Below are 17,811 nucleotides of genomic sequence, written 5' to 3' on the forward strand. Positions count from 1 at the left end.
CTGGTAGCATAGCCAAAATTAGATTATTTTTCTGTGGCTGTTCGACCATAACCACAAAACTCATTTTACAGTCATTATTGTGAGTGGAAGTAGTATATTGACGCATTATGTGCCTGTTGCTGTATTCAGCAGTATCATTTAGCTCTATTGAGTTTCAAAGGGAAAAGCTGAAACTTTGCACTCGCTCTCACCTACCTACTCGCATTCTAATTTGCATACTACTTGTTGAAAATAGTATGCAAGATTGTGGATTCTAAATGATAAATGCATGCATGGACAGATGTTTGTAATATATATATTTTATATATATATAAAAACTTAAATGTTAAGAAATAATAAAAATGAAGGAAATTTAGCTAGTAATATAAGTGTTAAATATAAATATGTTAACACTGAAGTTTTGTTAGATTTGAGCTAAATGCTGATGCTCAACTCATGCTATAAATGTGTATAAATACGTGTGTATACCTATATAAAATGTATTATACATTTCTAGCATTATTTGATCATTAGCGCCTTGCGTTAGCAACAAGCAACAAGAAAAGAACAAATATATCTTAAAGGCAATTGGCTTGGTTTTGCTTTATACATACACACTTGCTCGAGTGGTTTGCTGTTCATATTTTTAAATGCCTCATATGTGTTAGAAAGTCCAATTAGCATTCATCACAGTAACCTTTTCAGAACCGCATTCCAAGACTTTGACTTATGCTAACTGCACTTCTGCATGAACGATTCGAAATCAGTTGGAATTATTGCTAAAATATATCACTGTGTTATCAAGACCTTACCTGATAAATAACGTCTTACAACTTACAGCAAGACAATGGTCTTGTCGACAGAGGTCATTCATTTCCTTGAGTTACTCTTTCCCTCTGCACAGTGAGTTCTGACAGCAGACATTTGCCATACATTTATTTCCTTAACCCTGCAGACTACAAACCACCTTTACCTCACGGCTCTCAGTACGATCTGTCAGATCTGTGTCGTGTGGTGCCAATGGTTGATCTTGGCAGGTGTAATCTATCTGATGATGTGGGAAACCATGTAATGGGAGGATGCCAAGGGAGGTCAAGATAAATCCAGCAGCTATGATTCGTTTTCCATGGCATGGTGGATGCCGTCATGAATCACTTGGTAATTAAGTGCTTGAGATATCATCCCACCATTCTCTAAAATTAAACTTAATGGTAGGCAGTCCGCTGGACCCGAAAGTAAAATGAAACATAGATTAAAAATGGAAAGATTGATAAAAAATATGATATAGTTATATTATAAAGTTAAAGTATAAAGAATAATATATTATCACAAAAATATTTTAAGGTGTAGTTTTTCTGGACCTGAAAAAAGTTCTGGTAGTAATGGAAGTAATGGAAATGTATATAGTGAATACAATCCAAAACTCTAAGATCACTTGTTAATTTTATTCTGTTTTGTATTTTTAAAATTTTCCAATCCAGATGTGTTCATTACAAATCTGGCATAATGAAAATCTTAAATTATTTGCTGGTGTAAATGAATATTTTCAATATGGTCATAGACTTTTGCTATTCTTGCTTTGAAAATCATGCTTGAGCGCCGTGTTCCTCGTTCACTTTTTCATTGCATATTCCACAAAAGAAAGAAAGTCATATAGAAAGACATGAGGGTGAGTAAGTGATGAATTGTCATTTTTGAGTGAGCTATTCCTGTGATATGTTGGCCAGAATGCAGAACAAATCTGATATTAAACATTCTCCCGCACAGGCAAAAAGCCTTTCAACTAGAAAATAAAACTCTGCTCATTATTCTTGTCACTAGAGAGATAGAAAATCCTTGGTGGGTTCATTTTATTCAGTTTTACAACAAAGAAAGAAAATCTTTCGTCTTCCTCCCACTCATCGGCTTGTCTCCCCCCATCCCCCGTTGTTTCTTTTCTTTCCATCTTTTTTGCTTCCCATCTCTTTCTAAACTCCTGAAACGCAGGATGCCACAGCAGGCATCTAAACTGTAGAAAACGAGATGCCACCGTTCCTAAGCTCACAGGTCAATTTCATCTGTCCATCATTCCCGTCAGGTTGCCTCCAAAGAAAGTGGACGAAATTGTGCCGAGGACGAGTGGCTCGGCAATCCCATTTGAGAGCATGTCTCTTATAGTCAACCGTTCAGCCACTATTCGACACCATTAATGGGTTTTTTTAGTGATTGGAACTTTCCTGTAAAACCTGAAATTGGTTTCAATCCCACTTTTAGGTCCGAGTCCCTGAAGACCAGTTTGCTGCATTATAAAACTGAAGGCTACTTCAGCTGTTGTTGCAGTGTTTTCATTCATATAGCTAAACCGGAGATTTTTATATCTGTATATCTGACAATGCAAGTCTGTGAGAGGTCCAGCCCAGTCTTTGAGCTTTTTAAAGTGAGTTAGAGTTAGCAAACATGGCTAAATATGTATGGAATCTCATGCTAGCATACTTTTACTTTGCATGTGGTGTAGAGCATTGTAGCGTTCCAGCATGTTTGTGCACAACATCAGTGTTACACTACTATATATCAATATCAGTGACATCACTAACCCTAAAATTTAAGAGGAAGAGAAGAGAAGAGGAGTCCATGTTGAGAAGAGGAAGAGTTGTTGCAGTAGAGCACATTTGTGAGTCTGCTCAAGCTGTCGCATCCGTCTTTTCACATGCAATACAGTATGTAAGACAAATGCAATAGCATGTCACTCTGTAGGCATCTTACAACAGTTCCCACACGAGCGATTTGATAGATTATCATGACAATATGCTAATCAAAGACTTGAAGATAGTTAACTCCACATCAGCAACATAAATTCATCAACTAACCATTCAGTCGTGAACTTTGATCTTTAAAACTTTGCAGACCTTTTACATTCACAAAGAGCTATATCACACACTACATGAAAGGTAATAATATTCGAAAAAGCATAAAAAAAAGTGTTCTCTTTGTATTGACAAACCTTTGAATTTAACCTCAGATATTTGCCTATATAACTACACCTCCCCAAATCCAATCATCTTCCTGTTTGTACATTGAAGCTTCTTAATGAGCTTGGCATCTGCACTCTGATATTTTGTTTGACTTCGATAACGTTGTGGTAGTGGCAACAAGGCAGTTTATTCAGATGCATAAGTTTGCTTAGAGTTCTGATATTTGCTCAATTCCAAACAGCATCATCCATTTTAATCACATTAAAACAGTCGCATTCCGAACAGGTGGCCTGCTGGCCTAAGGAATGTTCCGTGCTCTAATTCCGGAACATTCCTTTGTAATGGATAGGCACAAGAATTCTGATCATGCCTGTGGTCCCATTCCTTCACGTTTCATCATTTTCTTATTAACCAGGTAATTCAGGAGGTATTCAGGTCCAATTGGATGCATCTGTAATGCTCTTGTTACATTCCAACCGCACTCCAGTAGGGACTTTACATTCCTGTGAGTCTGGAATCTGGATATGTATTCTAGCGAGGTGATGTTGTAATTCAGGCTCTGCATTTTCAAGTCAGATTTTAATCAGAAAGACGGATAGGGAGCCGTTTATGCTTTAGCAGACATCTAATTGAATTTGCATGTTCGGTTTTCCCAAGTCTTTAAACCAAAACATCCAATCAATTATGCTTTTTGTTTACTTTTGGGCCTGAGTACTCTGTTAGTGGATACTCTTTATAGTCTTGTTAGTAAAACAACATTGTTCCCATTGTGTATAGAGTTCATTTCGAAAAGCTCAGGAAGTGAATACATAAATACAAGTCTATACAGAGAGTGCCAGTTCACCAAACCATCTCTGGAAATAGATGATCGACCCTGGACTGACACATTCAAACAATAAATAAACCATCCATTTAAGAGCCATCCATTTCTTTCTGACTTGGAGTAAAGAACAATTGGAGACTCATTCATAGTGGGAATTCTGTCCAATTGTTCTTTGACAAGGGTAAGGTAATGTATACCACCTACAGTCCTTCACATTACTGTTCAGATCCAGAAACGGTCCCATGTGGTTCAACTGTTTGACAGCACAATTGGTGTACAAATGATTCTTATGAACAAGATCCTTTTTTTACCGAATCAATAACATACAGCACCACAACTGTAGTTGGATTCCCAAACTAATGACTGTAAATTGCTAATTTTATGGCTCATTTCCACAAAGCGATACAGGACAGTACAGTACAGTACAATTCGGGATGTTAAACCCTGATCCGGCTTGTTTTCACCATCAACAGTACCCTTACTTGATAGGCGTGGTGTATGCGGGAAAGTAGTGTTCAATGTCATTCTTGCGCAAAGAAGAAAGTGACACAGGAAACAACAACAATGGAGGACATACAGCAGATCTTGTTCTTTCTTCTCGACATGTGGCTGTTTGTCACAAGAAGAAACGGTATTGTGTTTTAACTGTATTAAAAAATGGCGCCTCTTGTGTTTTCGTTCCCCTTGTAGAGTACGCGCAAGTGACGATTCTCAACCAATAGCTTGTTTGCATATGACGTCACCTCACTGCGTTGCCATGGCGCGAAATGCAGATGGAGGGCAGGAAGTGATTTGCTACATTTAGAACCACTATAACAAACTCAAAATGCCTATGTTTTGCGTCGTTTATGGTTGCTCAAATCGATGAAACCACGAGGAGTTTTTAATCGAGTACCAAAAGTTGTTGTTCATAAGGGGGAAAAAGGCAAGAAATTGACCGAAAAACGCCGGAAAAAAATGGCTTGCAAACCTACGTCGGAAAATGTCTGTGTGTGCAGTGTTCACTTTGTCAAAGGTGAATTAACTTATGTGGCTATGTTTGTGTAACATACCAGTTTCTGAACTTTGTAAAGTCAAAGTAATTGTTTCTTCTTTTCTTTGAGTTTGTAAGTTACCCCTGTAACTGAAGACAAACTCGTAACGTTACAGGCAAAATCTTTCAATTCAGTTGAAAAATCGCTCCTCTTCATAACGTAAGGATCACGTCCAACATATGTTTCGATTTTTTGTTGTATATTTCTCTTGTAATAGCGTCAAAAGTAGTCCAGTACGGACTTTCCGCCATCTCGTCCATTCCGCTCTTCACTTCCTGCCCTCCATCTGAATTTTGCGCGTCATCACAATCACGTGACTGCAAACCACTAATGTTCTGCAGTGAGTCTAGCTCCACCCTTAGTACCGGACTACTGTGCTAGGTACCCCAACGGAAGAGTCCCAAAAAAGTGGTACGGTACAGTTCGGAATTAAGGTACCATTCACAACTTCTGACAACAAAAACGACAAAAATTGCGTACCGTACTAAACTATACTGTATAGGACTGTTCTGTGGAGACGATGTCCCAACCAATGACTCTTAGGAATCGGTTCTTACTTCTGAAGCGATCTGTTTTTAGAAAGGTTTACTATATATGTCAAGTCAAGTCAAGTCAAGTATATTTGTATAGCGCTTTTCACAATACAGATTGTATCAAAGCAGCTTCACAGTATTAAATTAAAATAATACAAGGTTTGTTTCTAGAGGAATTTATTGATTGATAAAATTAAATATTAAATATATATTAAATAAAAATAATATGTTGTAGAGATTATGCAAATGCAACTGGAAATTTGAGATCTTTTCAAGTTATTAGCTGAAAGACTCATCAGTCATTCATTAAAGGTTAGCTGGAGGTGTTGTTAGGAGCAGTAATGCAACTCTGTGCATTTCTTGTGAACATATACGCGAGTTGAGCCTTCCAAAAATAATAAATTACAGGGCCATTTGGCAAGAAAGAAAATTACCCTGGCTGCTCAGCTGAACGTATTTTTCCCTCTAATGACTGTGACATTTTGCCATCTCATCCCAAATGTCAGGAATCAGCAGACCTCTTGAGTGCTTTCAATAGATCCAAAACGAGAATCTTCTCTCTGGCCAGGAGCACAGCGAGGGCGTTTGTCTGGAAGATCAGTCGTGGATCGGCTCGCAATCAATTAAAGTGTGCAAAAAGAGAAACCGAGAAAGAAAGATGGAGAGAAGATGGGGGAAAATAGATGGAAATTGCTTTTTCAGAAAAGCATTACCGCATTCATATAAAAGGCCATTTGCATCCTGTGGTGTCAGATACTGTCAAAGCAATATATATATATACACGCATATAACTACAAGATGTGAATCTCTTATATGAGTCTCCATCTATTCTAAATTAAAAAAAAGTGTGCGTGTTTATGTATGTGTGCATATATATAAAAACGCATACACTTGCAGTGGAATGTTTTTTTTCCGCATTATATAATAAACATATATAATGTGTGTATATTAGAATTTTATAATATTAGGGCTTTATTTTTATAGGAATAGTTTTATGAATAACTATATATATATATATATATATATATATATATATATATATATATATAAAATACTGTAAAAAATATAAAATATAGATTAATATTAACTATTTTATTTACACGTTTTAATATATAATACCATTTTTACATAATTCACATTATGTATACACAGTGTGTATGTATATATATATATAGAATTATGTATATGTATATATATATATATATATATATATATAATTATTTAAATAAAATAGATATTTTCAATATTTTCATATTCATTATCATATTTATAAAAGGTCTGTGTGAGTGTGTATACATATAAACAATAAACATAAATATATATTTACATGATTTCTGAATAAAAATCTCAATTTAGTTATACTATGAAGTTAACTATTTTGTGGTTATTATAAAAAAAAAAAGAAGTTTTTGTAGGTATTCGCTTGTTTTTTGTCCCTCAAACTAAAGTGTCTGTCCTTTAGGTTTAGATTTACCGAAGCTTTCTGTAGTTGTTTCATATCGAGTCGGTAAAGAATATTAATGCATCCTTTAAACAAAAGAACTCTCAGCTCTGCAGGGGAATAAATCTAAAGTCACCTCACAGTTTTATCACGCTTTTGAAGCGATACTCCCCTGTTCCGGAAGTTTCCACCTCCCTCGTCTCCCTTATACATGTACAGTGTCTCTCCATCAAGCAATGAAAAGGAAGTCATTGACTTTATTTACCCAACAGGGAGACGGGATATGTGCAGCCGTTTTAATGATTGTATACATCTTAAGTTATCGTCTCACTGACATTCCCCGGCTCTAGTTGTGCTTTTCTTTCCTCTTTTCCCTTCTTCGGCAGCAATCATGGAAGAGAGAGGGGATTACCACTCCATTCTGCTGGACCCCAGGGGTCCCGTCTCCTTCCAAACATTGGGGTGTGTGTGTGTGTGTGTGTGTGTGTGTGTGGCAGCAAACGGGGTCGGTCGGGTCCTCTGAAGGTTTCAGTCACTCATCCGTGGAGGGCTGCACAGATAAGAGTACAAATTCCCGACCTTGCATTTTTGTCTTACCTTATCCATTGTTTCTTTGTGACTGTATACACTGTTGTACTTCTGCCACACCTGGGCATTGTTTTAAAACGCATTTAACTTCGCATTAGTTTAATTTCCTCTTCTAAGGGAGGCCAGATCACATAGTGTGTGTGCTGGGAGGATAATGTGTCGCACACAATTGGATTTAAAAATACGGCTGTCATGGAGAGTGTCTAATCTCTCACACTATGTATATGTGTGTGTCTGTGTGATTGTTATTATTGGCTGTGTGGTTTATTTTAAGCTGTTTTGCTTGAATATGCTTGGTATTTGGTTTCACATTATATTATTTAGGCCTATATAGTAGGCTATATAGTGTGTAATATATATATATATATATATATATATATATACAGACCCTTTCCAAAAAATTAGAATATCATGGAAAAGTTTATTTCCATAATTCCATTCAAAACGTTAAACTTCCATAGATTATAGATTCAGGGCCCACAACTTAAACGATTTCAAGTATTTAGTTGTTTATTTGTACATAATTTGGGCTTCCAGCTCATAAAACCCACGAAAACAGGATTTCAAATTTTTTTGAATATTACATGAAATCACACAGTAATTACACAGTGATACCATGGTCATTGAACCAGGTTTTGGTTATTTTGGCAGTGTGGGCAGGTGCAAATCCTGCTGGAAAATGAAGTCAGCATCTCCATAAAGCTTGTCTACTGAAGGAAGCATGAAGTGCTCTGAAAATGTCCTGGTAGACGGCTGCGTTGAGTGGACAGCACAGTGGACCAACACCAGCCGATGACATGGCTCCCCAAACCAACACAGACTGTGGAAACTTCACACTGGACTTCAAGCATCTTGGATTGTGTGCCTCTCCATTCTTCCTCCAGGCTCTGGGACCTTGGTTTCCAAATGAGATGCAAATTTTGCTCTCATCAGAAAATAGGACTTTGGTCCACTGTGCTTTATTAAATCCAGAGTCAATGCAGCCGTCTACCAGGACATTTTCAGAGCACTTCATGCTTCCTTCATTTTCCAGCAGGATTTGCACCTGCCCACACTGCCAAAAGAACCAAAACCTGGTTCAATGACCATGGTTTCACTGTGTAATTACTGTGTGATTTCATGTAATATTCTAATTTTTGGAAATCCTGTTTTCGTGGGTTTTATGAGCTGGAAGCCCAAATTATGTACAAATAAACAACTAAATACTTGAAATCGTTTAAGTTGTGGGCCCTGAGTCTATAATCTATGGAAGTTTAACGTTTTGAATGGAATTATGGAAATAAATAAACTTTTCCATGATATTCTAATTTTTTGGAAAGGGTCTGTATATATACACACACACACACACACACACACACACACACACAATATTTATATTATTAGGAAGCACAACTGTTTTCAACTTTGATAATAATAAGAACAGTTTCTTGAGTACCAAATCAGCATATTATAATGATTTCACTGAAGACTGGAGTAATGATGCTGAAAATTCAGCTTTGATCACAGGAGTAAATTACATTTTACAATATATTCAAATAGAAAACAAATAAATTTTTTTTATCAAATAAATGAGAGACATCTTGAAAACATTTAAAAATCTTGCCATCCTAAAAACTATTGAAAAGTATTGTATACATATACCTGTTATCTAATATATCAAAACATATTAATACATTTCTATTATAACCATATTTGAATGCCTATTTTTGGAATATTTAATAAATTAAAAAACAAATTAAAGGTATCTCTTAATTTCTCTCTTGAATTTGAAGAACACAAACAAAAATATATGATTATTTATAAAATAAAATTAATGCTAAATCTGGAAAATGTAAAAAACAAAACAAAACAATTTGACAATTCCATGATATATAACCTCATATGTGAGTCAATAGTACATTATTGTGTATTATGGCTCTAGAAAGATTTCTAGTCGTGTTTTGAAGACCTCAAAATATCACCATATAGAAATTAGAGATGTCCTAATAACTTCTAATGAAAGTCTATGGTGTCATTATAAGATATAATGAACATTTTATGCAGGACCACACTGTAAAAAATCCAACTTGCAAATTGTTAACTCAGTTTAAAATTTTAAGTTGAGTGGGCAAATTTTTTACTGCAATGTTGAGTTTACTTATAAAAACTATTTAACTGCAAGTGCACTACTATTTTGTCCAATGAACACAAACAATTAAGTTGAGAAAACTTAATATTTTGATTTCATAGTTCGAACGTTTAACTTCCCGTCATCGCGCATGCGCAGTCTGTCTCGCTGTACGTTACTTGGGGTTTCCTCCTCCAACCACGCTATCGAAGGGACTGGATTTCATCTGATTGCGGTAAGTTTTCTTTAAGATTTATGAATGAAAATAGGCTATAAATTGCACACATATGTTGATAAAATATAGTATTATGTTAAAAGATATATTTCGTGGTGACGATAAGTTTCTATTGTTAGAGATTATCCACGTAGCACATTGCTACTTAACGTGCTAACGTTACCCAGACTAACGTTAGAGTGAGAAAACATGCTTGAAAAAGAAGGACAAGGACGTGCATGGTGTTTAAAAGATGTTAAAAATGTTAAGCTCAGTAAGTCGTGAATAAAGACTTAAATGCGGTGCTTGCGCTGATTGAGAGACAGGAAGCCGCTTCTCTCGGACAGAATCTGAGTGCGAATTCAGCTATCTTTCGTGGCGTATTGCGATTTAATAATGACACATACAATTATGTCAATAACAAAAAAACAAAACAAAAAAAGTATTCAAGTAAACACAGTCGGCAATGTCTTAAGTGAACATAACCAATTTGGTGAAACCTAGATGTTTCAGTATTAGATCCATGAGCTCTTAAAGTGACCGCAGTCCGTTCAATTTAATTTCAAGTTTATTTGTCACGTATACAAATTTCAGTTACAATTTGTACATGCTTAGGTTGAGGCTCAGTCATTCTACAGTAGTGCAATATAATTAAATACAATACAATTTAGAGGAAAAATTTAATAATAGAAGCCTATGCAAAACTAATGTGTTATGTTAAAAACATGTATGTTAGCTTTGCATATCAAATAATAGAATGGGTAGTATGTGTGCGGTATGTTTTAAAGTGAATAGGATAAAAATATTGTGTATCCTTAAATATTAGGCTAAATCCTTAATGTTAATCAATTAACAAAAGACAAAATCGCTGTAAATACAGTGAAACCTATGCATTGATTCTTTTTCACATTTGATATTCATTTTCTGTATTATTTTTGCTACATGTTAAATTAACCTACTGTAACTGATTTTTTTGTTGTTTTGTTTAATAAAATTATGTATCTTTGTTCTGTTGTATTTGTCCTTTTTAGACTAAAGAACATCAGTACAGTGACAAGATCCTTGGATGTGCTAAAACAGTGGCCTTTATTTTTTAAAAGATCAGGTGAGTTGAACTGAATTTACTTACTGTTTCTTACTGTTTCAACAATGTTTTTTTTTTTTTTTTTCAGGGTCTCTGCTGAGTATTACAGTATCACACAAACTGATCCGAAGAGCACCTTTTTCTCTTAGTTAAATGAATACACATCTAGTTGTACAGAGCAAGTGGTGGAGATGAAGATCCTTACTTGATCATCAAGTAATTATTTTGCATGTGATCATATCTCTCTGGTTAAAGACTGAATGGTGCCATCTCTTTTTCAAGGTAATTCCCATGCTTCACTTTGTATATAACTTGTTCCGTATTTGTTTTTCTGTCTTTCAGACACAGAAACTCCAATGTTTTTCCTCAAAGAAAGTCTACAACTCTTAAAGGTCTGCCTTTGTTTATGAGGGAAAAGTCTGGAAACATCCTGAAGACTTGCCTGGTAAGAAGATCATCAGCATATACACTCACACCTGATATATTTCACGTATTTACCAGATGCTGTTAAGAGATAGGTTTTGTGTGATATACAAAACTTATCATCAACAGACAAAGTCATGGTAAAAATTACTTTATTAAATAATTGTAGTTGAAACTTTCTCAGTGATCAGTTTGACTTCATCTGATAGCACAAATTCAACAAGTTGTTATTTTACCAAAGCAAAGACAGTGGAAAATTACTGCTTCACAACACTGTCCGGAGACATTCCCTCTGATATCTAACCTGTTAAAACAATACAGTGCACAATCATAAGGTTAAACAGTAATGTAGCAATAGCAGAGTAAATAAAATTAATATAATATGAAAGAATATGAATATAGGAGATATAAACAAGAAAAGGCAGCATGAAAGTAATCCATGTGACTCTAGTGATTTAAACCAATCTTCACTGATGCAATATGACCAGTTTTGGGTGATGAACAGAATGTGTGCCTTAATACATGTACGATTTTGGGTGACCTAAAATAACTAAACTAAAACTAAAAAAAGCATTAAATCAGAATGGCCGTGGATTCTGCTGTGGACGAGTGCCACAGGCAATCACATCAATGCTGATATGGCATTGTTTGGAGTTGGGAAAATGTTTTCCGTTTATCAGTTTTAGCTCTATGGCTGAATTTGAACATGCTTAAAAAACATGACCACCTTTACTTTTCAAGTGAAGTTACATGAGCAGACCTTTAGGAACACTCTGTGGTCTAACATAATTCAATACAATAAAAAAATGACCCTAATTTTATGCTGATTTATTTTCTACTGCAGGACACAGAGCCAGAAGACATTCACAAGGGGAGAAGATGAGGACCTTAACTATCGTTGAAGATGATGTTGCCACTGTCCACTCAAACCCAAATATAAGGTGCCTCTCTGTAGTACTATAAGAGCAGTTTGGGCCAGATAATGTGCAAGACCTTTGCCACAGTTGTTACTCTCCTCTTTGGCTTGATTTATGGCCCCAATGTTAATTATTCTAAAGCATTAAAATACACCAGTAGTAACTGGTTAAGAAAAAAAATTGTTTAGTTTGTTTAGAAAAAAAAACATTTATTTATCTTGACCTAAAGTGCTCCGCAAGGCTGATTATTTTTTTTTGCATAGTCCTTCAAAAGATTGTCCAAGTAGCTGCAATCCATATGGATAATTGTAAGGTTGAGCATTTATTTATTCCAGTTTGTACTCTAATTTTGTGCATAGTGGTTTTTTTTTTTTTTAAATAAATCTTGAAGAGTGGAATAGAACTTCATCACCTTAAAATATGTGTACCTAATGCAAATAGAAAATGTGTTGTTTTGCAGAATATTTGTCAATAAATAAGTTCTGTAATGATAGCAATGTCTTTTGTATTGTGTTGTATTTACAGTATGGTTTACTCCCTGCATTTGGATTCTTAATGTGAAGGCTGTACAAGTATCTGGGTGAGATATTTGAAAAAGTTGAATCAACTTAAAAAAGTAAAAAAGTTGAATCAACTTAAAAAAGTTAAAAATTGAATCAACTTAAAAAAGTGAAGCAACCAGCTGCAAAGCTTTTTTGAGTTTACTGAACTTCAGGACCTCTGTAGTTGTGCTTACTCGTTTCTTTGAGTTGGACTGGTAGTTGGATGAACTTCGACCACTGAAGTTGAGTAAACTCAAAAATGCTTTGCAGCTGGTTGCTTCACTTTTTTAAGTTTACTCAACTTTTTATTTTTTACAGTGCAGAAGGCAGGACTAATAGTGTTGCTTGTGAAACATTAAATTAAAAGAACACAAATCTTTAGGGTAAAATGTGACTGCAAAATTGCAGATACATATTTAAACTCTGTATGAAGGTCATAAAAATTATATTTTTGGCCTGTTTCGGTTCTATCTTGATTATGGGATATCAAATTAAAGAGGACCTATTATGCCCTTTTAAAAAGTCTTGACATTGTTTTTGAGGTCTACTAGATGTTTTTATGCTTGAATGTCCAAAATAACACATTATTTTTCACATATTTGACATTGTTGCAGCTCCTCTCTTCCCAGTCTGTCAGTAACGCTCTGTTTATTTGAAGCCCCTCCTTCCAAAATGGGCTGTGTGCTCTGATTGGTCGGCTGGACCAGTGTGTTGTGATTGGTCAACCGCTTCGAGAGTGTTTCAGAAATGTCACGCCCCTTACCATAACCGCGAGTTTCAACCAACTAACTCAACTCAACCAGGCCTTGCCCCTTTATTTTTTTGCGTATGTCTTGGGCGGGAATTATTTAAATGAGGAATATTGTGAGATGTTCGTTCCCAAAAGAAAATTCAAGACTGCAATTGAGGTGTTTCAAGGAGTTCAGAAACAGTGGTTGCTGATATAGAGAATAACTGCCTTTGGAGTGACGTTGTGCTTTGTAACTTTGCAGACCTTTTTCATGCTCAAACAGCAACATTAAACACTGAAGATAAAAAAAACAAACAAAAAAAACATAATAGGATGTCTTTAATATAATGTTTCTTCATTTGTCTCTCTCTCTCCCAGGCTCTTCTGAAAATAGATTGTCAGGGTTTAGTGGCCCGGCTCATCATGGACTTTGTGTTGCTGACGACGGCAGTGGAAGTGGCTCCTCGCTGGAGGGAACTTGCTGAAAAACTCGCCCATGTATCCAAACAACAAATGGAGGCCTATGAGGCTCCACACAGAGACAAAACCGGGATGGTGGATAGTGAAGTAAGGACACAAAACCTCCTTTAAATATGGAAGAGTACAGTTTACATTTGTGAGTTCAATCACAAGATATAGCCATTTACATTTATCTCATAATTTCAGGCCATGTGGAAACCAGCCTACGACTTCCTGTTGACGTGGGCCGCTCAGATTGGCGACAGTTACCGCGATGTCATCCACGAACTGCACATGGGCCTGGACCGGATGAAGAATCCCATCACCAAACGCTGGAAACACCTCACCGGCACCCTTATCCTAGTCAACTGCCTCGAATTGCTTCGAAGCTCCGCCTTTAGCCCCGCCCCTCAGGATGACTTCGCCATTTAGCTCCACCTCCTCACAATCCTCGCAGAATCCACACCTCAGAATTTCTGTTTCGACATCACCTCGAAAAGACTGCTAAACTTTTAACGGATGTACACTTTTCTATTTCACCGTCAGCTGTGAGTTTACCTCAATCCAATAACCGCGAGGACGTCCTGTACCCGCCCACGTCCATATAAGGGCATGCGGAAAGCCAATGAAGCCAAAACACGGAGTGTTTTAAGTGTAGCAATTTTTTTTAGAGTTCTGAAGCCATTTTTATCAGTTTTGTTCTTTGCGATATCTATATTTTTTATATCGGATGGCACAAAGGAAATTTATACAATCACGTTTTTCAAGAACGATTTTTTCTGGAAAAAAAGCAGATTTCATCTTGGTTCGTTACTAAAAACGAAGATCTATTTTGTGACGTCACATTTACCCACGTTTGTCTTGGTCTAGCCGGTCTGTAATTTGTCGCCAAATGCTCAAGCCTTCCACATTTGTGATTTTTATTCCACAATCTTTATTTGTTGCGTCAGATTTGATCTGTTGCTCAGTATGAGCAGGAAGGCGGATTAGTATTACTAGACACATGAAACACCACAAACTGGTTACGTAAGAGGAAGAACCGTATGGTGTGTTAATGAGATGGTAAGTTCAGACTGTGGGGGAAAAAAGGAAAGGTTCAGACTGTGGATCATGCGTTTCATCCTTTCAAGCTTTTGCAAAGTTCGCTTTTGAGAGACCAGATATCGCACCATGTACTAGGTATTAAATTGCAGTGTTGCTTTAGTTTCAATCGTGAGTCATTCATTCAGTGTTTTTGTCGAGAAACAAATGCAGTCAGATGAGTAAATGAATAGATCATAGCGTGATTTTATTTATGACTGATGATTTTTTTCTTTTGTGTTCTATATTTTTTGTACCTGATATACAATTTTTCCAATTTTAGACATTTTTATGTTTGCTGGTTTATTTGTTTTGAATAATAATCATTTCACGCCCTGTACATGTCAAGGAGATTTTGTGCTGTTTATTGTAACAGCATGTAGGGAAAAAAAAATGTGTATGTAATATATATATATATATATATATATATATGTATATATGTATATATATATGTATATATATATATATATATATATATATCTGTGATTCAGAGTTCTGTCACATTTATAACTTGTTTTTGTGTTAGCTCTTTGAGAGTGACTGTTTGAAAAGCTATAATTCACACATTGTCTTAGTTGCAGCCAAATGTTTAGCACGAAAACAAATTAAACATGCTGTCCCATGTTGTTCCCATGGATTCAATAAAGCAGCTGTAAATTGAGAGAATGTTGTTGTTAGATTTGTCAGCTCCCTCTTCATTTCTAGTTATTACAACTAATATTACAACTTTCTCAAAGTGCACTTTATATCTGACGATTATGACTTCATATCTTTTTATTGCGACCATTTCTTATGATTTCCACAGTATATCTCACAATTGCAGTGTTTGTTTGTTTTTGCAATATTGAAACTACCTCACAATAAGGACTACTTTTCTTAAGGACATAAAGCTGACTTCATTTTCTTTTATTTCGACTGTTTCTCACAATTCTGACTTCTTTTCCTGTTATTGACTATATATCACAATTGCAACATCATTTTGTTCTTGCAACTATCACACATTTGGGAATTTATTTCTCGTTAATGCAACTGTTCATAAAACGGTTCATAAATTTGACTATTTGTCACAATTGCAACAAAATTTTGTTATTGTGACTATCTCAATAGCGACAGTGTATCTCACAATTATGACCTAATTTCCTTTTATTGCTACTATATCACACAATTGCAACATCATTTTGCAATATTGCAACTATCTCACAATCAGGACTTTATTTCTCGTTACTGCAACTGGTCGTAAAACGGTTCATAAATTTGACTATTTGTCACAAAGGCTGTATCTCAATATTAGTTTTACTTGATCTTAGTGCTGCGTTCGATACTATAGATCACACAATACTCTTAGATCGACTACAAAATTATACTGGTGTTCAAGGACAAGCATTAAGCTGGTTCAGATCATACTTATCTGACCGCTACCATTTTGTCTATTTAAATGGAGAAAAATCGATCATAACTTCAGTAAACTATGGAGTGCCGCAGGGATCTGTGTTAGGCCCTCTATTATTCTCAATATATATGCTGCCACTTGGAAATATTATAAGGAAACATGGAATTAGTTTCCATTGTTATGCTGATGACACTCAAATATATATTTCATCATGGCCGGATGAAAACGCTAAATTATCCAAATTGAAGTGTGTTAAAGATATAAAAGATTGGATGACGCGTAATTTTCTTTTATTAAATCCAGACAAGACAGAGGTACTACTTATTGGTTAAAAAAAAACGCCCACAAAACCTCTCACAATACAACTTTAACATAGTAGGATGTCCTGTTACTTTATCCTCTACAGTAAAATACCTGGGTGTTATACTAGACTGCAACCTGTCTTTTGAAAATCATATTTCATATGTTACAAAAACAGCCTTTTTCCACCTTAGAAACATTGCTAAGCTACGTAACATGCTATCAGTTTCTGATGCAGAAAAGTTAGTTCATGCATTCATGACCTCGAGACTAGATTACTGTAATGCTTTATTCAGGGGTGCAAACAGCGCGCTTTTCGGCGCCTCCCGCTTTTTTCACGTCAGTTTGGGTGACTTGTGTGAATCGTGCAGATCCGAAGAGTTTTTTTTTAAGGAGGGGAGGGGGGATGGGGGTTGAGAGGGTCTGATTATAATTTAACCAACAGTAATTCTGGATTGCGTCCACCAACAAGTAAATAGGAAATAAGCGAATCAGAACACTGCGCGCCAAACCAGCAGTATGTGCGCAAGCGTGAACCACTAGTGTTTCTGTCTCACTCTGGATCTGCCACTGCATCACATTTCTCTCTGCGTGGCGTGGAGTGTCCGTTTTTATGTCGGCTCTCATGTTAACTGGTTAGAGCTTGTGTTAGAGCACAATGCCTGCGTGACACACACACTTCTCGAGCCGCGCCGAAACCGCATGCTAGAAATAGAACCGTAACCGACGCCTATTTTTCACGCGACACGCAAGAGTGTTGGAAGTTTTCAGACAAAATAGAAGGCGCAAATACATATTAATAAATTACATTTTGATGCTTGAAAGTCTCTCGGTTTTGACAAATGCATATATAATTGCAATTTAAAAAATAGGCCTAATTATCGATTTTCAAATATTGCCCCTGTCAATAGGCCTACAGAACGAAATATTCTGTAGCCTATTTTGCCGTCAATACTGCCGACGTTGTCTTTGCTGTATCAGGCTATATATATTATGTTTAACATCCAAATGTAGATGGTCTGTCGGCGCACAGAGCCACTCAGTCGCAGACAGCACGTGAAGTTCGTGAACACCGAATTCCCTTTTCTTTCTTATCTATTTGTGTTTGAACAAACATGTGCACGAAAAAATAAGCCAGTGTCCGTCTCAACGAGTTTCCCCGTAAACGCAGTCAAAATAAAACGGATGCGTGTCATTACCGGTATTAGATACGTGC

The 17,811-nt window shown here is 36.0% G+C and overlaps 1 protein-coding gene and 1 long non-coding RNA gene across 5 annotated transcripts in view; both read left to right on the forward strand.

Moving 5' to 3' along the window:
* Positions 1-15,481, forward strand: part of sh3bp4a (SH3-domain binding protein 4a) — a 33,851-nt gene extending 18,370 nt beyond the window's left edge. For both annotated transcript variants that reach the window (XM_084415636.1, XM_084415637.1), the window contains exons 4-5: positions 13,745-13,933; positions 14,033-15,481. In XM_084415636.1, the coding sequence (XP_084271762.1) occupies positions 13,745-13,933; positions 14,033-14,257 (414 nt within the window). In that variant the 3' untranslated portion in view covers positions 14,258-15,481. The remainder of the gene's footprint in view (positions 1-13,744; positions 13,934-14,032) is intronic.
* LOC311294651 lies at positions 9,030-12,942 on the forward strand. Of its 3 annotated transcripts, XR_014628099.1 has the most exons (4): positions 9,409-9,691; positions 10,702-10,775; positions 10,843-11,199; positions 12,022-12,942. It is a non-coding gene; the product is annotated as an uncharacterized lncRNA (long non-coding RNA). The 3 variants fall into 3 exon arrangements; XR_014628097.1 differs by having other exon boundaries at positions 9,030-10,775; XR_014628098.1 differs by having other exon boundaries at positions 10,702-11,199.
* Positions 15,482-17,811: the final 2,330 nt, after the last annotated feature.

This window comes from Rutilus rutilus (genome assembly GCF_951802725.1).
Source record: "Rutilus rutilus genome assembly, chromosome: 8".
NCBI classification, from domain to species: domain Eukaryota; kingdom Metazoa; phylum Chordata; class Actinopteri; order Cypriniformes; family Leuciscidae; genus Rutilus; species Rutilus rutilus.